Source organism: Diaporthe amygdali (genome assembly GCF_026229845.1).
Source record: "Diaporthe amygdali strain CAA958 chromosome Unknown NODE_13_length_1014660_cov_65_381101, whole genome shotgun sequence".
NCBI classification, from domain to species: Eukaryota; Fungi; Ascomycota; class Sordariomycetes; order Diaporthales; family Diaporthaceae; genus Diaporthe; species Diaporthe amygdali.
Genome location: NW_026517033.1, coordinates 605,711 through 628,702, shown reverse-complemented (window position 1 = coordinate 628,702; position 22,992 = coordinate 605,711). Strand labels below are relative to the sequence as shown.

The following is a 22,992-nucleotide window of genomic DNA, read 5'->3' as shown; positions in this document are numbered from 1 at the left end:
CAAGTGCCTGTCGCAGGTAAAGGTTAGAGCTATCGAGTCCCTTCACCTGTTGGAATCTTGTAGCGCAAACATTCCGTCCTTGTGGGATAGCCTCTCTGGGCAACAATTTCCAATGCGACCGATATTATATGATCATAAACAATTTCAATTTATCAGCGCCAGTCGAGTTCCCTCTTGAGATGCGGTATCGCCGCTCTTCCACCGGGCATTGTCGTGCACCAGGATCAACTTGGCCCACCCAGCGCTTTCCCATTCCGAGGACGTTGCCGTAGGTTGGTCGACAATGAACAATAATCTTGGCCTAGTCACCAGAGTCGCGGGTTATATAAGCACGTTTTGAGCTCAACATTAAGTATATCTGTGTAATGAGGTGACTATCTATAATAAGGACTCTCCCGGATCAGCTGCTACAGCCAAAAGTGCTGCTCCCCACATCGCAGCTAGTGTCGAGGTCGCGGCAAACCACATGTCTGGCCCGTCGACCTTACCAATTCCAAATTGGTATACTCCAACATGCCAGCTGTGGAACTCTGCAACCCCATACGCTGCCCATCTCAGACTTCTCGCCGGGGGGAATGCTCCGTATGAAGCCGTCATGCTCGCTAGACCCAAGCAAACACAAGCAACAGAAGAAGCTAAGATAAAGGCCTTGTACAAAACAAACATTATGTCCTTGGACTCCGGTCTCTTCTTGTCCAAGTTTCCAGTGAGCTCGGAGGAATAAACGAAACTGGCCCAGGTAGACAGCAAGATACCCGGAACCATTTGCCATGGGGCAGAAGGGACCCAAGTGCCATAGCCAAGAAGAGACCTCAACCTCAACTTGAAAAGCCTGATAATAACGACAACCATCAACGAGAGAACAACAGAAACACTCTCTAGTCTGTCATGGAGCTTGACGTGCATGGTCATCGTGTCCCGATTGAAGTTCATATAGAAGCCACCTCCGCTCATTAGTCCACTGTCCGCGCGAGCATCATACTTCTCCCGGCCAAAGGAGCCAGCAGCAGAAGGATTGGTCAGGTACAAGCCAGTAAACACAGCCAACCAAAGACTTCCCGAGGAACCAAGACCTGTAGCGCCACTGATAGTAACTCGAGCGGCGGTGATTAATACGATGTAAACCCACAATCCATGTGTCTGGATAGGCTCATATGCTATGTTGGCACCTTGAGGTGGTGTTACCGACCGTAGTTTAAGAGTGGAGGCTGGAACGAGAACTGGGTTGGCGCATTGTGGCGGAGTAACGTTATTGGCCATCGTCGGTCGCTGATGATTGATGGAAGCAACGCCAGCCCATATCGAGATGAGCATGGCTTCGAAGACGACGCATGCTTGAGCATCTCGAGCTGCAGCTGCAGCAACAGAATGAGTAAGGAGGCCCGCAACACTTGTGATGTCCATTGTTCTCCGTCGACTTCCGACTCTGACGGTGATTGCGTCGACTGTCTTTACGACGACACTTTTACGCAGAAGTTCCGCGACAGTTGCGACGGTACCGTAAGTCCAGAAACTCTGCGCCCCAGCATTCACATCTCTCTCCCAGCAGTCAAAATCAGAGATCCACCGCTTGTCCTGACCCTCTGAGCTTGACTTGCGAGGAATAGCTCACTCGCTCGTATGACTTGCTCGTCACTTGCTTCTGCCAATGTGGAAAAGCTCCAAGACCCCGAAGCTACAATCTGCTTGCTTGCATCCTCAAGGTTAACGCCCCGGTCCGTGAATTTCCTTCGAAGCCTCTCAGCTTGGTCGATTATATCGGCGGAAACACCATTGTAGCAGTTCTTTTCGCAGCATCTCACATTTTTGAGGTCATCCCGATGCTGTTTCCGCGCTGTCTGAAGACCTGGTAGCAGCCAGTATTGAGGTACCATGCCATACAAGGTAGAAGTGCTGTTCCTGAAGAAGAGCCAACTGGCACCTATCAACGTCAGAACACCGCTTGGGTAATTTCCGACGTCACTGTCGGGTATTTGGGCCCAGCACACTCTCAATAGGCTCAGAAACATAATTTGGGTGGCTGAAGAAACATGGTGGAATTTGTGCGGGTTCTGCTTTTTCGTCACACAGGGGCCTGATAATGGCAAGAAGTGTGGTCAGCAACCACGAATACTCGAGAAGATGATTTTGCTCATTTTTAATATAGAGCAAGTCAAAGGTTTTACGGTCCAGCTTATCCGCCTCCCCGGGGACAATTTTACCAGCGGTCAGAACATCACGCTCCAGAACTGGCCACAATAGACATGGGTCAGATGTATGTACTACGTTTCACTTGCTGAGAAGTTTCTGAAGCTCTATATATCTGACACTCTCGTCCATGTTCCAACGCTGTGCACCAAACTCAACGCTTATCACAGACCTCCGAAGGCTTGCATTGCTGGGAATTTAGCTCCGATGGCTTGCATTGCTCGGAATACCTGAAGGCTGCGGATTTTTTTCATCCAATTGCACCTGAACTTTGATATTAATTCTCTCCCGTTATGTTTTGCCCATAAAACTTCTATCGATTTTCCGAGGGCACAAATTCTAATGCTGACTAGACTGGCTCCGCATACAGTCGTTTACGATATGTCTAACCCTATGGCGTGCCAAATCATGGGGAAGCATACCTGTTTTCCCCGAATGAAACATAACTTACGATCGAGGTCAGAAGAATTCGAAAGCAATCCTGCGTGCGAGCAGCAAGGCAGACACTGACACAGAGAGAAAGCTTCGACGACGGAACCCTGTCCGACCTCCTATATGAGCCAGTGTCGCCACCGCCGAGACGCCGTGGTGGTAGAACCTGTGGCCAGGCTGGGTAAGCCTATCATCTAATCCTGGTGTAAGAGGCGACTAGAAGTTGTACTCCTATATCACGCATTCTGCAGTGTCACCCTATCTGTTGGCGTTCTTGCACGACTGCGAAAGCAGGAGGACATGGCTGTGTTTCTACTGGTGCTCACCGCCTTCTACCGGTCGAAGGGTTGAGTGACATAGGCCCAGGCACCTCTTGTTTGTCTGGAAGATGCGGTGTGCGGAGAGATTTTTGGGGCGTAAGGTGATGGATATTAACGCGTGTAAAGGATTGACGGGCAACGCGGCCCTCACATGGACAGCTGAACTTTTGAAGTCTCTAGCTCGATGATTCGGCGTGCTTTGCGAGTTACTATTGGGCGACTGCCTGCCTTGAAGGCATCCATCAAGCCCGGGTGGAGCATAGCTTATGGCGACTTCGTTCTTCCAATGAGCTGTTGTCCTTTGTATCGTGAACGTGCCCGTCTCCCTTTATCGGTTCTTCCAGTCCCACAAACAACAAATCAATCGTACAGATGGGGTTCACTCTTGATTGGTTGCACCTTGTTACAATTATTGCTATCACGATCACTATTTATTACAAATGTAATTTATTTCACATTTCAATAGTCTCAAAGTGAAACCCAACTTTTATGTCGAAGTAGAATTAAGTTCTATCGCAGCAAAACAGGACTAGTATGGCCAGCTGACAGCCCCAATAAGAAACCCACGCACTCTTCGCTTGGGCCGGGCTGAGTCTTCTTCAAGTGGGAGTTATTTACAGCTCATAGAACGGTAGCGATTTTTTTTTTCATTTCTTTTTATGTTCTTGAAAGAACTATCAGTTGAATAATATAGTAAATCAATCCAAATGAGCAAGTATTTGGCACCAAAGCAGAAATTAGATCTTTCAAGCATAGACATCGTTTATCCCCAAACCCCCAATACTCTGGCCTAGATCGTGGAAGGCTAGAGTCCAGCCAGGTCGACCCACTTTCCTCTATTCTTTCTCCAGTCTTGCACGTTATAAGGAATCGACCGCTTCTGGAGTCCTGGGCCAACTATTTATTGATCAGTTTTTTGCGCAAAAAGCATAATGTTTCTGTCACGAGGACAGTGATGGAGAATTGGCCAGCGGCGTCCGAAATCACCATTCCGAGACATAGCAAATATCACAGTTGGGCAACTCACCAAGGTCATTCTGCTCCGTGTCGAAGCAGACATCGGTGTGGCTCTGCTGCTTGCACACTGGGTAGACTGTCCTCGTCTCCATGTCGCAGAAGTAGCCGTCCTCTTCATTCACGAAGCTTGGCCCCGCGGAGGAAGAGGATTCGCAGAGAGTGTGGGCAGAATGAGCAGGGAGGTCATCCACCACCAAAACATTGCTCCACTTCTGCTCGAATCGAAATTTGGCCGCAGCGACAGAACGTCGTGTTCTCGCGTTCTCGCGGGAAGTTGCTGGCTTCGAATAGCTCAGAGGCACGCCATGGTCGTCTGTTTCCTGTTTTTCGTAGATAATGCCTGTGGGATCATGGCTCTGAACTATACGAAACGGTTAGTACGTTTTTGCAAGAAACGTATCGAAACGAACTCCGGGTTTACTAGAGAAGATGATGCTGCCGCTTTGTAAGAGATACACTTGCACTCTTTCGTAACTGTCCTCCCACAAATATTGGGGAACGTCATCATCATAATCATCATGAACACATTTAATCGACTCACAGATGTTGAAACTAGGCGTTTGGCACTTGTCATGGGGGCTTTTCCCAATGCGCTTGTCGCCTTCACCCGGCTTCAAGTCGACCCAGTTTACTTGGAAAGCTGTGGCAGGCTGTCCACCATTCCGGTCGATCCACAAACAATTGGGCTAGATTTTGGCGTTAGCGGTTTAACATTCAGACGCGAAGTTTCAAGGGTAATCGTATGAGAGCTCCACTTGTGGCCCTGCTTTGAGGTGAGATGGAGAGGAACAAGCTTTACTTACATAGTAGTTGGTCCCGGGGATTACGACGCCGCTGACTGATTCCCATCGTTAGCTGATCCGATCGGCTCTTCAAAAGCCAAACCGGGCTGATTCACAGCCATCGATTGTCGTGTAAAGACTCACAGTACCATGTGCCAATTGTTGTATTGTCGCCCGCACACTCAGAGCCCCAATCACCGCTCCAAGCATAGTGACCTGTTAGACCCGGAAAGGCTGTGGTGGCGAGAGCAACGCATATCGCGTCGTTATTGGCTGTAAACAAGGTATATATGGGTTGCGGTGCGTGTCCTTCCCATTTGCCTTCGCCTCCGGCCCATAAGATTGCGGACGAGCCAGGTGCAACCCATCTATATCGTGTTGCATGTCAATGTCAGCCTCTATTGCCTTGTTGAACCCCGATCCCCCATACGAGTCAACGACAACACCCATTGAAGGGAACCATTGCAAACGATTTGAGACCTACTCGCCAGGGTCTGAAACCCCTCCGGTCTTGACTCCATAATAATTGAACACTGCAACGCTTGGAATTAGCTATCATTATGTTTCAGAGAACCCGGTTCGTACGAAAAGAGGTGAATCACTTAGTCTGTCCCACAAGCTGCAATTTATCAAAGATTCCTTAAGTCGAGAGCAGCAGTAAGACAGTCTATGTCTCTAGCACGGGGATGATTTCAAAGTGCTGGGGGGTCCGGAGGGGGGGGGGGTAATGCAGAAGCTACTGACTATGAACATCAGGGAGTTCGCCACCAGAATGGCCCAAGTCTCCATCGTCTACACCAAGGAAAATCCTGAAATACGCAGAATCTTCTTGAATTCGCCTCTCCTTTGGAATCGTTAGTCCGCGCGCGGTTGTCGTGAATGGTGCAAAAGCAGTGTAGTCCATACTGAGGAGGCCAAGGACGCCTCCTCTGATGGAGAAGAGAGTAGACATGTTTGCGGTGTTGATATGGTAGATCTCCGTTTAGGGTCTATTCAAAATATGTTGACCGGGAACGGATATTTCACAACTTCGATGTTTATGGCTGGGAACAGGGTCGCTCTTATGGATGTCACTTGGCTGCGCACGGATGGGTCCAAATTGGGACAGCATATGCGTCTGTCAGAGCCTTCTCCTCGTATCTGCAAGGCTCAAAATGCTTGGGTCAGAGTAACTACACTGTTTCACTGAGACTGAGAACACTGTCGCGCCTGGCCGGCATATTGACAAGTCGGCTTCGGTCTAAGGGTTCGACAGGAAGCCACCGTCGAAGCCTCTAGCGGGTCCGCTACGAGCTGTCCGGTACCGGCTTAAGCCAACTCTTCATGACACGGAACTTGAGGCGTAGCCACTTTATAATTCAAAATCTTTCGTGTTTAAAGTTTCTTAACAGTACCTTAAGGGGACTGCAGTGAGCGGACTGCGGTGCTAGTCGCAAGGGCATTAGTGGTTTATGTTGGTGAACGTATATACGTACTCATCAATTTGGCTTCCGCATACCCCGGCATGAATGGGAACTAGGGCCACTGCCCCCTTACAATACATGGTTTACCTTAAAGCCAATCAGAATTGCGCACTTTGAATAAGGCTGCATGTTGTATACAAGGCTGTACGCCACTGGGTACAAAGCGTCATCAGAGTCAAGCACTATTAAATACAGCGCGATGTCGCTTCGATTTAGTGAGTCAATGGTAACAGCACATTCTTGAAAGCAGCAGTAGAGTCTTTGTTGCCCCTGATCGTGTATTACTAAGTTAAGCGAAATAATCCTCAGTGATGAAGCCTTGCTCTATGATTGTTTTGGTGCTCAATAGACCTCGGTGACTCTAAGCTTCTCGGGCAGTCTGACAGCCTCAACCAGCTATTCAGCCACTATCAATGCCAAGCGACTGATAGACACCGAGAGATTGTTGAGCCATCCCTGTTAGGGAATTTGAGGGCTTCTTTGTCCCCATTAGCAGCTCATCCAATTTAGGACAATTTAGACCAGTCTAGCCATACTTGCACCCCTCGGTGTGGAGCGTACAGTCGCAATGATACAAAATGCGGTTCCACTTTTCTTTGTATCCTTTGCCCGGATCTTGATAGCCCCAAGTAACAATGTACTTTGCTGGTGCACCTAAGCTGTTTGGCTCGGTTGGGACTCGGTTGTAATTTTGACTCGTGAGCGGCACGGAAAGAGCTAATTTTTACTCATAGTCTTGTGTTCATGCCTCTTGGTGTGATGATCATGCACAAATATTGATCTCAGGCTTTGATTAAAACGCGAAGACATACGTTCCCCTTGCTCTTGAGATGGTTTGTACCGAACCTCTACCGGCGCGGACGGTGGTGCTTTAGCATTCTCATATTCAGCTTTGGTATTTCAAAAGACAAAATAAGGAGGATAATAACTATGTGAATTGAAATCAGTAGGAGCAGAGTTTGGAACTGTGCAGCGTTGTGCGGCCAGAGCCATTTTCTGTCACATTAAAGAAATTTGGCTTTGGTACAATGAGACATAGGCAGACTTGGATATGTAGCACCAGGACCGAGCATCCAATAGAAAGTCATGACTTTCAATGGGTCACATCAAATCCATATCTCCCAATGTACAGTATAGATGATCAATAGAGGTGAAGGGATATATCTGTAGAGGACAAGCTGTCTAAGCTTTCCAGATCATTGGAAATAGAACTTCTTTCTAGCGCGCGGTGTCAAATCTCGTGTAGATATATTATATAAAATTAATGAGTCCGGTAGATAGGAATCGCTTAACTCAGCGCTGTGTAAATGAAGCTGCCCCATCGGCATCAAGTGCTCATGGTGGCACAAGATCCCCGGGCGCCGCTTTCCAGGCCGCACTCACCACGACCGCCACCCTCGCTCCATCGCCTCCTTGTAGGGCTCGCTCAGCTGCTCGTCCTTGAGCAGCAACATGTCATACATCTTCCCCTGCACCGTCCCGGACCCGTCGTATGTCTCCGGGTCCGGGCACACCGGAAGCCTCTGCATCCTCGTCGACTCGACAATCTCGAGCGTCTCGTCCAGCTTCTGCCCTCCATCCAACGCGAATTCTTCGAGGTTCGTCGCGGGCCGGAATTGCACAAAGTAAAAGTCATCGCCATCTGGCCAGTCGGGCTCGTCGCATATGAAGAGCACGTCGTGGTGGTATGTCGCCGGCGTGCGCAGGTATGAAGATACCAGCCCTGGGAGCTTCTGTCTCCCTCCCGCAGACTCGTCGCTGCTCCTTGACCCTATCGGGCTCCGCAGAGCCTCAGTTTGCTCAGTATAGAGCCCCCTTACAGCCCTCTCTGCATCGTAGTGTTTCATGCAGTGCTCCACCGTCGCCCATGGCGCGAAATAGATATCCAAGCGGTAGGCATTTGTCTCTGGCGCGTAGCTGGACTCGCAGAGGGCCCTGAGGAGTTGAGACGCGTTGAACAGGTCTGGTGATGCGATATCCGGACACGTGACGTAGATGGAGAAGCTGTACAAGGGGGGCAATGGCTGGTCCGAGGGCGCCCAGAAGACCATCAGGGACACATTGTTGTCGTGGTCGCGGAACGGCAGCTCGTGGATCTTGATGCACCGGCTCATTTTCTCATCTCTGGCGGCCGTGTGCCATTGATTGAAGGGGAGGGAGTGAGAGAGCACATGCTCAAAGGATCACAAGTGAGATCAGACCTGTCATTGTCTTCTCCTTAAGTGTTGGCTTAGGCCGTGCAGCTAAAGCTGCACGTGACTTCCAAGGCTCTTACCTCCCTCCCTAGGTACCGTACATGTATAGGTAGTACCGCAGGATCTACATGCATGGGATTTGCTTCTTGCCAATGGGACAACAGACTGTTGCGCATGTTCCGTCAGAAATGCCTTGGACAGGAAATAGTCTTACTTCTTTCCCGACCTCTGAACGGTAATATTTGCGGGCTGCGGGCCGCGTCTCCTCGATGCTGTCGCCGGTCGTCTCACGCCACTTGCATTCCGCTCCCAAGACCCCTAGATATGTGCGTCTGCACACAATCAGTTCCAGATAGGCCTAGCCAATGTGTGCGGCGTAGCTGCCGCGCAACACTTTGCCACGCTCTCTCCACTGTGCTGAAACTGCTTCTTTCCCTCGGTTGAAGGCAGATTGCACGTTGGTCCTCTTGTATCGGGTTTCATGTTCCTGGTTTGGACCCCTCAGCTACTCTCTCCTCTCTTGCCGCCCCGCAGATGACTGGTCTGTCTGCGAGTCGCAAAATTGTACATAAGTCTCGCATTGTCAGTTTTTGTCGAAGTTTGGAGAAGCCGAGATTCTATTCATCTTCGCAAAAACTCTGCAAACCTGACATGGGGTACGAATCACTCACGATGCAGTATATCTCGTTGTAGGGACAACACATCAAGACGTCAGCGTGCTCTTTCCCAAGAGACACACATGGTGGTTAGCCAATCCATTTTCTACCAAGATTCTTTTCAATATTTTCCCCATTGCTCATTTAACAATTCAAGCGTGTAGCTTGATGACAAAATCATGCAAAAAGAAGCAAGACTGTAAAAAGATAGGGAAGGGATCCGCACACAGACAGACTCGGGCAGTGCTAGAGTGACAGGACAAATTCGATATTGCGTCTACTGGTAAATCCTTATGTGTTATTGAATGATATGCGTCTAAACGGACGCACTTGGAGATCAATATGAGCGCCTTCCGGGGAAACATGCACAAATGCTCGCAATATCTATTATACTTGCAATTGAAATCTTCCACTGAGTCAGGCTCAAGATCCGGCGCTTCATTTGCGACCATTGTTTTTCCCAGTTCAATATGTCTCCTCTCAGATGACAGAGTCACAGAAATATCTGATAAGCCTGGATCTCAACAAAGAAATAAGAAGACCATGGACGCCAGAGTGGCCTCGCATGAATTGGGAAACTTGATGCAACTGGCTTTCAGTCCGACCCATGCCAAACATATGTTTGGATATAAACTTCGAAATCTCGACTGTCTTTGGACGCCGTACTCACAATTCAAAAAGATAACAAACCGCAAACTTTGATGGGCGGATCCAGGATCTCGGCATTTCACGGAAAGCATGGAATCCGGATGTGACGCTGGACAGGTCAAATAAACACTGCTTGTCTATAGTACCTATGTAAACTGGTGAGGACGTTTTTTCTTTCTTTTTTTCTTTTTTTAATATATATGTATTTATTTTACAATGCAACACGGAACAGGAAAGACCTCCTGAGAAGCTGCCGGTCAATATCTCACATTCGTGTGGCTGTAGACACCTCAGGTATCGAGATCACCTCCACAGGGATACCACTCTATTTGGAAGTATCGATGTCACGACTTTGAGCCTCACAGTGGTGAATAGTTTTGACGCCTTCGGCTGTCCTGTTCATAAGCGCGAACCAATTCCCCTCGACAGGTGGATGCAAGTGTTCTGTGTCCTGAAGGGGAGAGAAACAGCACACCTGGTATGTCAGTCAATATCGAGGCGCAATCGCACCCCAAATCCCTTCAGCACAAGTCCGAAGCCCCCCGCCTGTTATGCCCCATGCAGCATCTACGGCTGGCTCCACGACAACCTCAAGCAACAAATAGACGGTGCGGCTTGGGTCCACTTCGTGTCTTCATCCTCGCTACCTTCCTGCTCATAACAAGCGGAGTCTACTCCTCGCTGTTCCCGAAGAGTACGGCTGAACACTGGGCTGCTCGTACGGGTCATTTGCTTCTCAGTTGGGTTTGTGATTCCCTAGCGCAGCAGCGACAACATTACTTCAATGGTGTCACGCTCAATGACATATATATCAGGGGCATGTGTGCCCTGCCCGGGACCCTGGTAACATTTGACGGGATCACCCTCGTCACAGGGGCCGTCGTCCGCGCGGTTTTCATGCACCTCCTAATAGCTGAAAGATAACATCCACAATGCTGGAGTCGCACAGACGCTCGCCTGGGGCATCACGGTTATGATGGCAGCTGCCATTCTCGCCCATTCCAGGTTGTCGTTCAGCTTCGGCCGTACTGGCACATCAACACCGGCTCGCTCCCGACATCCCTGGGAAAAGGGGAAGGGGCCTGCTTGCCTTCGGCGGGCTGGTGCTGTTTGTGCAAACAGGGACAAGAACACGCGTCTCGAGTTTGCGCGGCCGGTCATCGTCAGCCATAAATTGGTGATTGCTACTCTTTATATCCTCGCTTTTGTGGGCATCTTGGCCTTCCTGTTGCTCTGTCACCCGGCCAGTGTTGTAAGATGGTGGAAATTGTCTAGGGGCTTTTGCAACCACATGACCCTTCAGTGAGAGGCAGGTAGTCACGACGCACTGCCATCGAGGGCCGGACTCCTGCGCTGTTGGTAAGGAACTCGTAGTAATTCCTCGAGACTGTGTCTGGATTAGTCGGATTTGCTGCGTGTTGGGTGCAGCATGGCGTTTGATATACATCTATAGATAGCTATTCGGATTCAGAAGGCTGAGCATTTACGCACAGACTCTGGCAGTTTGAAGCGGATTCCGCGAGACATCGAGGGAGTTCCAACGTATATGAGCGCATTGACCATGAATCTAGTATCTAGGGATCCATGTGCTGCAGTTTCAAACGGTTCATTGTTGGATCAGGGCACGGGATCGACCACAACAGATGCACGAGACAGCAGACAGGGCCAATCAGTGTAGCATTGAATACCAACAATCTACAACCTTATCAATGACCCATTCCAAAATTGTGAGTGCGCGCGCGTGTCCAGTCACTTGAGTGATACTTGTGGCAAAACATCGAGGTGACCTGCGTTCATATGAAGCGAGTAAGACGGGAAGCGCGAATTGGAAGACAAATGCAGGTAATCTCCAAGCGCAACAGCTACGCCGCGCGAGCCGCAGTTCAAAAGCACCCATTATCTGTCAGCCTACCATCAGGAAGTCAAGACATACTGGTGGCGCCTTGAACACTTGTTAAAGACTCGCAACCAAGAAGAGAAGCTGTCGAGACAGCGACCATGCCCCTGATATTGCCAGCCGGAAGTACCAGTTGCAGGTCTATGGTCAATCAACAGAACAGGCGGCAGGCACTGCCATCGCAGGAACTATAAGTGCAGGACCGAGAAACACGCGCGGATTTCCCGCGAAAGGATATTAGGAACAATGTCAGATCTCAAAGTTGCAGAAATGTTTCTGGGATGTCTGCATTGCGGCAGCAAACGTTTGTGCCCGGGCTGGAGTCAGTTCTGGTAAGGTGCGTGCGGTCGTCTGCATGGTCAGGCCTGGCAAGTGATCCATGAAAGGGTGAGGGTGCTCGATCAGCATCTGCGGGCCCATCTTGATCGGGTATCTGGGGTCGCGGTTCGGTACGAGATGTGCCGGCGATTGGCTGAACTCCCCGAGGGAAAGGAGACCCTAACGCCTAGCAGGGCGAGGTCTTTTACCAGGGCCACTGTCTCATGGGGAATAGGATGGAGTCGTTCACGGTTGGAGATTGTGCGCGATGTTGCGCTGCTTGGGGGGAGTCTAATGATGGGGTGAAACAAAGAGCAGCGGAGAAGACTGGGCAGACCGGACGAAGCATTGGAGGCGACAAGACGACGAGACGAGACATGGACAGGTGGGCAATTGAAGAGCTGAACCATAGACGCGGTACCGTCCGAGGTTGGTGGGTGAGAAGGGTGGAAGCATCCGCAACGCGCAGGCTGCCCTGCCCTGCCCTGCAGGCAGCTGGGACCGGCCACCCAGAATCGACAGACTTTGAGTTTTTTGATTAAACCTTGGAATTCTACGTACTGTGTGTAACGTACAGTCGTACTTTTAAGGTACGGCGGCGACGCAGATAGTGCCAAGACGACCCAGGTAGATCGAATTCTCCGCCCTCCGAGCTGTGGTGCAACGGTGCATTCTCTGCCAGGTCGGTCTGTCCTGGTCTTGCAGACTTGAATGGCTGGAATATTGGCCATATAGGCCAAATAGGCCATATAGGGTGCCAGCACTTGCGGGTAGGCTTGGTTTTGGCTACAGCCGTCGGTAGTGGTGGCTCCTTGAGTGTTCCCTTCCCCTTGCCCGGATATATGAAAAAAGGCTGGAAGGGTGTGGGGAGGGCACGGAGGAAGGTGCGACTGCTTCTTTGTTCAGATCAGGACAGTTGAGAGGGTTGGAGAGGGCTAGAGAGGGCTAGAAGGGCTGGAGGAGGAAAGGGCCGTCTTTGGATGGGGAAGGAAGGAATGGGCGAATACCACTGTACTTGCAGGCAGGTGCTTGGGTGCATAGCATACCTACCAGGTAGGTAGGCATAGGTACTTTGGTACCTCGTGCCCCACCCCCGCCCCGCCCCAACCACGACCACGACCACGACTCCAAAACTTGGGAGGATTTTTAAGGTTCGAATGAGTGCAAGTACCAAGGTACTTTGAAACGGGCCATGTCCTTCCCGTCGTGGCCACCCACCATCACCGAACCCAACCCCAGTTTCTGGAGCTTCGTTTGGCTTTTGCTCTTTTTTTTCTGACGCTGCCAGACAGAGTACCATCCTCATGCCCAGTGTCTCTCCAGTGTTGCGCCTGATTGATCTGAAGCAATTGGCCTGTTCGACTGGACTGGATTGGACTGGAGTGGACTGGACTTGGAGTGGGTTTTTGGGTGGATAATGCCCTGACGACTCCCCTGACCTGCTTACGTGCGCAGGTGTCAAAACACATCCACCCGCCGTTGGAAACCAGATCTCAAAGCCGACCTCTACCAAGCATTTGACTTCCCCGTCTTGTCCCACACCCAAAACCCGCCTACCGCTGCGGCAAGCTTCCGGTGCAGCTCAACACGGCCACACACACGACTCGACTCGACATAGGCCCCTTGTCCCCCCAGGCTGACCTAGCATGGCATCGCCCAGCCCAACTGAACCCCAAGACGACTAGACGGCTGCCGGATTCGACGCGTCCGCTCCGCTCCACGTGCCAGGGACCAGTCTTCAGTCTTTCTGCTGGTCTGCCAGTCTACCCGGCTTCCCGAGGTTGTGCCCACAAATCCACTTCACACCAACTGCTGGACCTGTTGTTTGTCTGTTCAGCCTCATGATCCATCCATCCGGCACTGCTTGAGACGAGGCTCATCTCCTTGCTGCTAGACTCGATGACCAGGCAGGACGAACTATACAAACTGTAGTCAGGCGAACCTGCCTGGCCTGCCTGCCTGGCTCTGCATCTACATCCCTGAAACTTTCTCGATCCGTCCTCTCATCACTATCCATCGTCTTCGCCTCGGCCCTCACTTCTTCACCCCGGATCTTGGTGTCGGACCTGCCAGATCCACACCCCACGCCCAATGGATCGCCCTAAGGCCTCAGCCGACTCCGTCACTGTCAAGCCGGAGCAGCCCTCCCCTCCTATCAACTCCACCAACGGCAATGGTTCTGGCCATACCCCAGACTTATCTCTTGTCACAGCCCTCTCCCCAAGCCAGAGCCAGAATGGTCAGAGCAACGGCCCACAGAGTGCGTCTCCACTCAACGAGCAGCGCGCTTCCAAGATAGCCGCCTGCCTGTCCTGCCGCAGGAGTAAGGTTCGCTGCGAGAAGGGCGTCGATCCAGTTCGCTGTCGTCGATGCGCACAGACCGGCTCTGAATGTGTTCGCCCAACGTTCAACGTTGGCAGGAGGAAAGGTGTCAAGAAGTGAGTCCTGCTGGCCCCCCCCCCCCCGCCTCTGGATCATGAGGCCACCCCATACTGAACAACCCTACAGCAAACGTAAGGGCCTGGAGAAGGCTCTCTACCAGGTTGAGGAGGCGATCCGAAGAGCGGGGCCTGGCGTCCAAGGCGCTGATGCGGGAAAAGCCATCAATGAGCTTAAGGCCATGATAGCAGCTGGCCAAGGTGCTCACCTGAATAGCACTGGCGACAGCAATAAGCGGCCCCGGCTCAGCACTGCCGCCTCTAGCGAGCTTCAGGACTCGTCGTCGGAAGAAGAAGAAAGCCCCAGGCCGCGCAAGGACTCTCACAGGCGCCGAACATCCACTTTCTCCCACCACCCCGTAAAGCCCGAGGAGCGACTTGCCGTTGACGATGCTGAGAACCCCTTGCACATGTTGGCAAGGGCATCCAACCTGCACTTGTCCCCCGTCTCAAGCCACAGCCAGTCCCCAGGCACGGCAGCATCCCAGGCCCCCGCGAGCGTTGGTGTGGAGGAGAATGATCCCGAGATGAGATACGTGGAAAGCTTCTTCGGCACAGTCCACTTCAATGTGGATCGAGGCGAAGGCTACGATCCGATTGAACTGGGCCTGGTGACGGAGGATGAGGCCGAGAGGCTTTTTGACTTGTAAGATATGGACCTGTCTGAGATACCGCATACCACCGCTGCTGACACTCACCCCTTTAGCTTTCACAGGAATCTCGCACATACACGCTGGGGCCTGGATCCTGTCATCTACACCGTGCCCTGGACGCGGTCTCGTTCCTCGTTCCTCTTCACATCCATAATGGCCGCCGCTGCGCTGTTCATCGAGTCTGCTGGCGCTCTGTCAAAGCGACTGTCGAATCACTGCAGATGGCTGACCAACAAGGTTATCGAGAAACGGCACAGATCTACGGAGATCGTTCTGGCTTTCATGATCAATGTTCCCTGGATGGGCCCAGGTGTACACAGCACCGACGACGAGACATGCTGGTACGTGTCATTGGCAACGACTATTGCCATTGATTTACAGATGTCCAAGGTATCGATGCCAATGGAAGCATTCAAGAATGGCATCTCGGGAGACCTGGCCAGGCAAGACTGCATGGACCCAGAGCTCGCCCTGAGGTTAGGTGGCTTCAAGAGCGTCGACCCCAACTCAGAACTTGGGCGCAGGCTTGTAAGACGGAGGGAGCGATGTTGGATTGCCCTGTTCGTTCTCGAGAGAGGGATGTGTCTGGCTCGAGGCCGATCCTCGACACTTCCGATGACACCACTCATAAGAAAATGTGACCGATGGCACATATCAGACATAGCAGACCCGATGGATGGACACTTGGTGTCTATGGCTGTGTTGAGGAGGGACTTGGATGACCTATTCGCCGCCATTAGGTCGTTGTGCGATGGAGCCAAAGGAGGGCTAACAGACGGATCCCTCATCGCCCAGTCGTAAGTGACACCATCTCCAGAGCAGAACCAGCCGAATTCGCAGGTTTCAACTGACTCCCCGAAGAATACAGAGCACGGTCGACAAATTTTTTGAGCAATGGCATCTTGAGTGGGGCATGACTCTGGGCGGCACAGGACCTCGTAAGTTTCCTAGGTGCAGCACATTTCGGTTGTTACTGACTGGATAGAACACCGCCTGCCTCCCTACGTGGAGGTGCTTGTCACGCACACCCGCCTTTCCATTTACAGCAGTGTCATAAACCACCCTACCGCGCCACTCGAGGTGCGCCACTTCTTCAGGACGGCTGGCCTTTCAGCAGCTTTGAATGTGATGCGCGCCGCGGTCCAGGGAGAGGTGCAACTCTTCTCGATGCCCAACAACACGGCCATAATGGTGTCCTTTGCAGCCTGTTTCGCCTTGAAGCTGAGCACACAAATGTCGGGTGGGAACAGCAGCAGCGTTCTAGCGCCAAGTGTACGGACGCTGATTGAGGAGACTGCGGACATGATGGAGAAGATTGGAAATATCACTAAGCACCGTCAAGGCATGGGACGACTCTACGGGAGATATCTGAGGCTGCTGGTCAAGAAAGAAGCCAGCGCGGCTGAGACCGCAGGCCCCTCGCGGCACGGACACGGAACACCACGACCACCGGCGGCATACGCCGAATCGGCACGGCAAGCAGCAGGCGGCGTACCATTTTCGCACCAGTCCCACCCGCGGACGGGATCAGGGGCCAGTATGAGCCAGAGTGGATTCGCCATCCCGCAGCCACCGTCAGCTGGCCTCGGCGCGGCGTATGACACACCCGGTTGGTCGTCGCATCCAGCAGACCTGTTCCAATTCTCGGCCATGAGCGACGACCAGATCGTGGAGGCGCTCAACAGGACAGGGGGCGAGTTCGACACTGGTGGGTTTGGCGGAATGGGTGGGAGTGGGCCCAGCGGCGGCGGGGGTGGGTTCAGCTGGGAGGATGCGACCAACTTCGATTATATGTTGAACTGGAACAACCTGCCAGACTATGGACTCTAATGGGCCGGTAATTGGGCTACTGTAAAACCATACAGATTGGTGATGACAGCTGCTCTCTCGTCATTGCCATCGGACATTTGCGCGATATTTGAGAAAGAGACCTGTCAGCATCTATCCAGCATAAAAAGCAAGGTGTATTATATACTACACAATGCATTCCATCTCGAGACACTCGTCCTAAATGGGGGAACCTGGAATGCTTCATGCCGTGCCAACCGCGAAATAAAAAATCATGTCAAAGGCCAAGCCTGATCCAACCCAACACCATGAACACCAGGTATGTATGCAAGAACAGCACAAGAAGAAGAAATCCTGCCTCTTTGACTGGACCCAGGCAAGAGAGTTCAGACCTTGATCTCCACGGGCGGGCCGCCAACCGCCTTCCAGTTAACCACATCCTGCAGCTTCTCCATGAAGACGAATGTCAAGATTGTGTGCGGGCTGTGGGATGCAAGAGCTGTTAGCATGAACGATCCAAGCTTTTATAAGGCCCTCGGAGAAGGAAGGAAACCGGTGTTCAACTCACGTCAAGCGCAGCCACGCCGGCGTCCAGCCCTTCATGAGGAACAGGGGCCCCTCTTGGCGCAGGCCTTGGGTTGTGATCTGGAGGAGGCTCTGTTCCCAAGTCAGCTCCTTCATCATTGCCGAAAGAAAGCGGATTTAATGGAGGAGAGTGGAGTCAAGAAAATGAGAAACGCACAGAGGAACCGCCGGCCTTGCTGGCAGCCTGGACCCGGCTCTTGAGCACGTCGGCGGGTGCGCAGATGGTGGTGGCCACGGTGCCGGCGACGAGACTGGACAGCATGTGCGTTTTCACGTCGTCTTGCAGGGTCGTCTTTGCTAGCAGGGCGCGTTTGGCCGCGGTGTATCTGGTGGCAGGCGTGTTAGACATGATAACCACTGCCGCCTCCGTTCCTTTGCCTTACACAACAACCAACAACCACCAACAACCTGAAGAGGCGGATATATCAACAAAACCTACGGTGCAATCTGCCCAACATTCATCAGCACGCTCCTCACGACCGTGGGGCCCAGCCCTCGCGCGAAAGTGCCCAGCCCCTCGTCGCGCGCGATGCGCCAGAGCCCGCGTACGGCATCCGGGTAGTTTGCGGGCTCTGGTGGTGGCTTCGCGCCGTCGGCGCACATGCGCACGAGTATCACCTCTGCCGGGTTGCCGATGACGCCCGCGAGGCCGCCCGCTACCCCTGCGGCGCCGATGGTGGTCCAGGAGGAGAGCTGGCCGGTGGGCGATTTGGACTTTAGGTGCTGGGCCAGGATGTTGTACAGGCCGAAGCGGGCGGTTGAGTAGGTTGACTGGCGGAGGATGGAGGCTGAGAGGCCTGTCCAGAGGGAGGGGATCCCTGGGTGATTCTGTGTGAGCATTGGCCTGTACCTTCGTTGTATTTTTTGAGTATTTTAGTATAGGATGAGAGCTCACCGTCACGGGCTGCGAAGGAGGACAGGGTTTTGAGCATGGGGGCTCGTGTGTGCATTACTTGCATCCGACTTTGGTTCTGTCAGCATTTATCCTGTGATCTGTGACAGCCTTCCATGTTTTCTCACTATTTTGTCTGGTCCAATGGATGTGCTGCATGAAGTCATCGTCAGTTCGCGTTACCCGTGCTATTGCTCCTGGCCCAGTGGTTGACAGCTCACTGAAGCATACTGCCATAGAGGCAGCGGCACCGCTGAAGGGCGGGACTGTATTAGCGCATGCACCCTCTGAAGCCAGTTCAATTTCAGGTGCAAACTCACCCTAGCCACCAGGGCTGCTTCTGCTTTTCTCTCTGTGATTTACTCATGATCTGCCTCTTACTTTTCACGACAGCTTCAGGTCAGGTTCAGGTCTAGGCTCTCGACCAAAAGTCAACATTGCTCCTCTCATTTCAACTGCTATCTAGTCTATCTATGTTTCCGGCTCTCTAACTCTTCATTACAGCCCATGACCCTAGTCGCCAGTCGGTTCCTACAAGTGACAAGAGTGCAGCAGGCTTGTCCGACTCGCCCGAGCCCCGGCACGACACAATCTCGGCCGTGTTTCCGCCCAGCGCGACCTCAGCCCCCAGCACAGCTCCGCGGCTTTTCCGGACGGCTGTTTTTCTACCCGCCGCGCTTCCCGTTCCCAGTCGCCTTTCTTTGCATGTGCAAGTCCAAGCCCCAATAGCTGCAGCAGCTGGGTGTGTTCAGCCCCACGCCCTCCCCACGTTCCGGTCCAACGGCCGCGAAGGGGACGAGAACGAGACGAGATGATGATGCAACCGGCTGCCAGAACTCGTGCCATTCTCGGCTCTTTCTTGGCTGCCTTCAATTGTCCTGCTTATTGCGATCCCACAGACACACACGCACATCACTTATATGGTCAAGTAGGCTACTCGCAAGAAGCCGAGCTCATTTGAGAGTAGAGGTCTGGCCCAATTGAAGAGTATTCTCGTCTGGAGGGGCTCACACAGCATCTGCCGAGACATATACACCACCGTCAGAGAGCAACCCACACGACACACGCGCGCACACGCACACCATACGTCCACCATGTCGAAGCTCTCACCAGCCCTCAAGGAGCTCATCAATGCGCCCTTCTCCCGCCCTGGGCCGGCAAAGGCCCCGATCGGCATCGCCAAGATCTACGAGCGCATAGCCAGCGAGGCACAATCCAAGAACCTGGGCCCAAGGCCATGGATAGCCTTATCTGTATGTCGACACCTACTTCACCATCCTCTTGTCCCCCTGCTAAATGCAACATGCTGAACTCCCAATCCAGTCAGCAGCAACCTTCACCCTCAACTCCCCCGACTCCCTCGCAGCGCTCCAAGCCACAGCGTCCAACCCAGCCGCAAAGACCTACCGTCCCCTCGACCCGGTCCCCTCAGCCGAACTAATCCGCGAGGTCGGGCTCAAGTGCATCTCCTTCAACGGCATCCCGCGCTCGATAAACAGCCTGGGCGCCTTCCGCGCCTCGCTCCCCAAAGACGTCCAAGCCGGGCTCGAGACGCGCTCCTCACGCACCATCACCCCGGAGAACCTCGCGCGCCGCAACGAGACGGGGCTGGGGCTCTGGCGCAGCGTGTACGACCCCTTCGACGGCAAGCTCATCGCCCGGCTGGCCGAGTCCCACCCGGACCTGCCCGTGCACATCCTCGGCAGCCACTACGCGCCGCTGCTGTCGAACCCCGAGGGCGCCGAGCGCGGCGGGCTCGCGACCGTGGGGCGGGTGCTGACCAGCCTCGTGGCCATCGCGTGCCTGCGCGCGCAGACGGGCGTGGGCCCCCAGGTGCTGTCGCATGTGTTTGGGCTGCGCAAGGCGGTTGATCAGGGGATCCATGCGCGCGAGGCCGAGAGTGAGGCTGAGAAGGAGGGGATCGAGTGGCTTGCTTCGGATGAGGGCGGTGAGTGGGTGCTGCGGAGCGTGGATGGGATTGTCGAGGCTATTGGGAACAATTTTGCCTCCAAGTTGTAGAAGTGTTTTGATGGTGGAGGTGATAGAACGCTTGCAGATAACGTTGATCTCATGTTGAGAATACATATGCATCTGCGACTTGGCAAGAACTCGATTGAAGTTGTCCTATTATTCTGGGATATTGACTGCAATTCGTTCTATGTGCTCTCGGTAATCCACACTACTTGCGCCGGCTCCAGACTGAAATGCCCAGGAAGAGATGAAAAATTATGTCCAAAATCAAAATGCATCATCTACAAGAAAGCCCTCGCAAACAACCACTCCCAATATTACACCTACTCCATAACCTGGAGGTCATCAGCCACAACAAACTTAGCATCCGTCTTTGCCTTGACCTCCTCGACCTCCACGCCAGGCGCGATCTCAGTAAGCGTCAGGGTGCCCGCCTCGCGGTCGACCTGGAAGACGCAGAGATCCGTGATGATGGTGCTGACGACGCGGGCGCCCGTCAGCGGCAGCGTGCACAGCTGGACGACCTTGGAGGCGCCGTCCTTGGCGACGTGCTCGGTGGTGACGACGATCTTGGTCTGGTCCGGGTTCGACACCAGGTCCATCGCGCCGCCCATGCCCTTGAACACCTTGCCCGGGATCATGAAGTTGGCCAGGTCGCCCGACGCGGACACCTGCAGCGCCCCCAGGATCGACACGTCCACGTGCCCGCCGCGGATCATGGTGAAGGACTCGGACGAGTCGAAGGTCGCTGCGCCCGGGAGGAGGGTTACTGTTTCCTTGCCGGCGTTGATGATGTCGCTGGATGGGTGACACTGCTGTTAGCATCATGGAAGTTCCACAGATGATGTATGGAATAGATGGGGAAGGGGGCAGGTAAGAGGGAGGAATGGTCGGACTCACGGATCGACCTCATCCTTAGTCGGGTACGGCCCCATGCCCAGAATGCCGTTCTCGCTCTGCAGCCACACCTTGCGACCCTCAGGCACGAAGCTGGGCGCCAGCGTCGGCAGGCCCACTCCCAGGTTAACGTAGAAACCATCCTTGAGCTCCTTGGCCGCGCGCCGCGCAATGCGGTTCCGCTTCTCTTGTGCAGGGCTCACAGCGGCCTTGGCACCATCGCCGCTACCGGACTCCTCCTCGCGCAGCTTGAGGATATCGATCTGCTTCTCGGCCGTGGCGGGGACGATGCGGTCGACAAAGATACCCGGCAGGTCGACGTCGTTGGGGTCGATCTCGCCGATCTCGACGATGTGCTCGGCCTCGACGATGGTCAGGGTCGCGGCCTTGGCCATGATGGGCCCGAAGGCCTTGGTCGTGTAGCGGAAGACGCAGTTGCCCGCCTTGTCGGCCTTCCACGCGCGCAGGATCGCCACGTCGCCCGGGAGCGCCGTCTCCATCAGGTACGTCTTGCCGTTGAAGATGCGCGTCTCGCGCGGCCGCCCGTTCTCCAGCACCTTGCCTGACGGGGAGAGGCGCACGGGGATCTTGCCGTCCTGGAGGAGGGAGTCTAATTTTTGGGGATATACGTGTCAGATCAATGCGCGATCAGCGAGGATGAGGATCGTCTACTTACGAGCACCGGTGGCAGTGAAGAAGGCCGGGATGCCAGCACCCGCGCTCCGGATCCTCTCAGCCAGGGTGCCCTGTGGGCACAGCTCGATGGCGATGTCGCCGGTCAGGTACTTCTTCTCCAGGACCTTGTTGCTGCCCAGGTAGCTGAGGACCAGGCGGTTGACCTGGCCCTCCTTGGTCAGAACCGATAGTCCGCCCTTGCCCTCGACGCCGGCGTTGTTGGACACGGCCGTCAGCGAGTGCAGGCTGTCTTTGCCGCGGCGGTGCAGGGCGGTGATAAGAGTCTCTGCCACGCCGCAGAGGCCGAAGCCCGAGGACAGGATGGTGGAGCCTGACTTGATGTCTGCCACGGCCGCGTCGGCGTCAGGGAACAGCTTGGACGCGCCGCGGTTGGGCGTTGGCGCCGTGCTCTCACTCTCATGGGAGCTGAGCCCGGCTGAGCGGCGGGCTGTAGAGGAAGAGAACAGGCGACAGGAGGATGCTGCTACTGTTGTGGAGGCGAGAGCGGTTGTGGCATTAGTTCTCAGACAGCTATAGCGGCCGAGACATAATGGCACCGTCTTTACTGCTGCTGCTTGTGGTGATCGCGTAGAGGCGACGAGGGTGGGCATCGAGCGCCGCAGCTGGCGGGTTGTAGCAGCCATGTTTCTTGCTGTTGCTGGTGATGGCTGGATCCAATTGGTACTAAATGAAGCAAAATCTAGACAAGACAATATATCAACAAATAAATGCACAACTCGACCCTGGTGGCCGCGGACAAGGTGCTGGCTGTATGCTTCGGGCAGTGCTCGGGTTCTCCATGTTCATGACGCCGGAACAGCCCGTCGAGACCGTTCATCAATGCCCGCCGAAGCTCGGCGTTATCTTGACGTCAACGGGGTCGGGGGTCAGAACAAGTACCGCTCAGGGCCAGGGCCGTAATCAGGGTCCACTCTTCACTTTTCCTATTAGTGCCGGTACGTAAGCGCCACCCTTGGGGCCAAGACCAAACGATGAGAGAACAAGGAGAGAAGAGAGCGATGGTCAACATCGCAGTCGCAATGCCGGAAGCATGCTTTACTGTGACAGATGAGAAGCAAGTCTATCCCTTTCCTCATGTCTCTTCCGAGGGTATCTTGGTATATTCTAGATAAGGACTGATTGACATGTCTCTGCCTCCGCCTCTGTCTCAGCCTCTT

General features: G+C 53.6%; 7 protein-coding genes across 7 annotated transcripts; 2 read left to right on the top strand and 5 right to left on the bottom strand.

Moving 5' to 3' along the window:
• Positions 1-144: 144 nt before the first annotated feature.
• Positions 145-2,375, bottom strand: J7T55_003829 (uncharacterized protein; the record flags this gene model as incomplete). Its single annotated transcript, XM_053143178.1, has 6 exons — positions 145-301; positions 489-602; positions 665-1,583; positions 1,637-2,074; positions 2,202-2,228; positions 2,360-2,375. The coding sequence occupies 6 exons, from the start codon at positions 2,373-2,375 to the stop codon at positions 145-147; spliced, it is 1,671 nt and encodes a 556-aa protein (XP_052994074.1).
• Positions 2,376-3,922: 1,547 nt separating this feature from the next.
• J7T55_003828 (uncharacterized protein) lies at positions 3,923-5,690 on the bottom strand (the record flags this gene model as incomplete). The annotated part of the gene is made up of 6 exons (XM_053143177.1): positions 3,923-4,317; positions 4,498-4,642; positions 4,760-4,794; positions 4,883-5,106; positions 5,223-5,271; positions 5,483-5,690. The coding sequence occupies 6 exons, from the start codon at positions 5,688-5,690 to the stop codon at positions 3,923-3,925; spliced, it is 1,056 nt and encodes a 351-aa protein (XP_052994073.1).
• A 1,890-nt stretch (positions 5,691-7,580) lies between these two features.
• On the bottom strand, positions 7,581-8,315 carry J7T55_003827 (uncharacterized protein; the record flags this gene model as incomplete). Its single annotated transcript, XM_053143176.1, has 1 exon — positions 7,581-8,315. The coding sequence occupies one exon, from the start codon at positions 8,313-8,315 to the stop codon at positions 7,581-7,583; it is 735 nt and encodes a 244-aa protein (XP_052994072.1).
• Positions 8,316-14,006: 5,691 nt separating this feature from the next.
• On the top strand, positions 14,007-16,836 carry J7T55_003826 (uncharacterized protein; the record flags this gene model as incomplete). The annotated part of the gene is made up of 5 exons (XM_053143175.1): positions 14,007-14,353; positions 14,424-14,999; positions 15,060-15,803; positions 15,868-15,944; positions 15,992-16,836. 5 exons carry the CDS (start codon positions 14,007-14,009, stop codon positions 16,834-16,836), a joined length of 2,589 nt encoding a protein of 862 aa, XP_052994071.1.
• A 344-nt stretch (positions 16,837-17,180) lies between these two features.
• Positions 17,181-18,311, bottom strand: J7T55_003825 (uncharacterized protein; the record flags this gene model as incomplete). Its single annotated transcript, XM_053143173.1, has 5 exons — positions 17,181-17,277; positions 17,363-17,451; positions 17,537-17,705; positions 17,819-18,197; positions 18,275-18,311. 5 exons carry the CDS (start codon positions 18,309-18,311, stop codon positions 17,181-17,183), a joined length of 771 nt encoding a protein of 256 aa, XP_052994070.1.
• Positions 18,312-19,365: 1,054 nt separating this feature from the next.
• Positions 19,366-20,290, top strand: J7T55_003824 (conserved mitochondrial protein; the record flags this gene model as incomplete). The annotated part of the gene is made up of 2 exons (XM_053143172.1): positions 19,366-19,524; positions 19,595-20,290. 2 exons carry the CDS (start codon positions 19,366-19,368, stop codon positions 20,288-20,290), a joined length of 855 nt encoding a protein of 284 aa, XP_052994069.1.
• Positions 20,291-20,565: 275 nt separating this feature from the next.
• Positions 20,566-22,458, bottom strand: J7T55_003823 (uncharacterized protein; the record flags this gene model as incomplete). Its single annotated transcript, XM_053143171.1, has 3 exons — positions 20,566-21,040; positions 21,143-21,749; positions 21,816-22,458. 3 exons carry the CDS (start codon positions 22,456-22,458, stop codon positions 20,566-20,568), a joined length of 1,725 nt encoding a protein of 574 aa, XP_052994068.1.
• Positions 22,459-22,992: the final 534 nt, after the last annotated feature.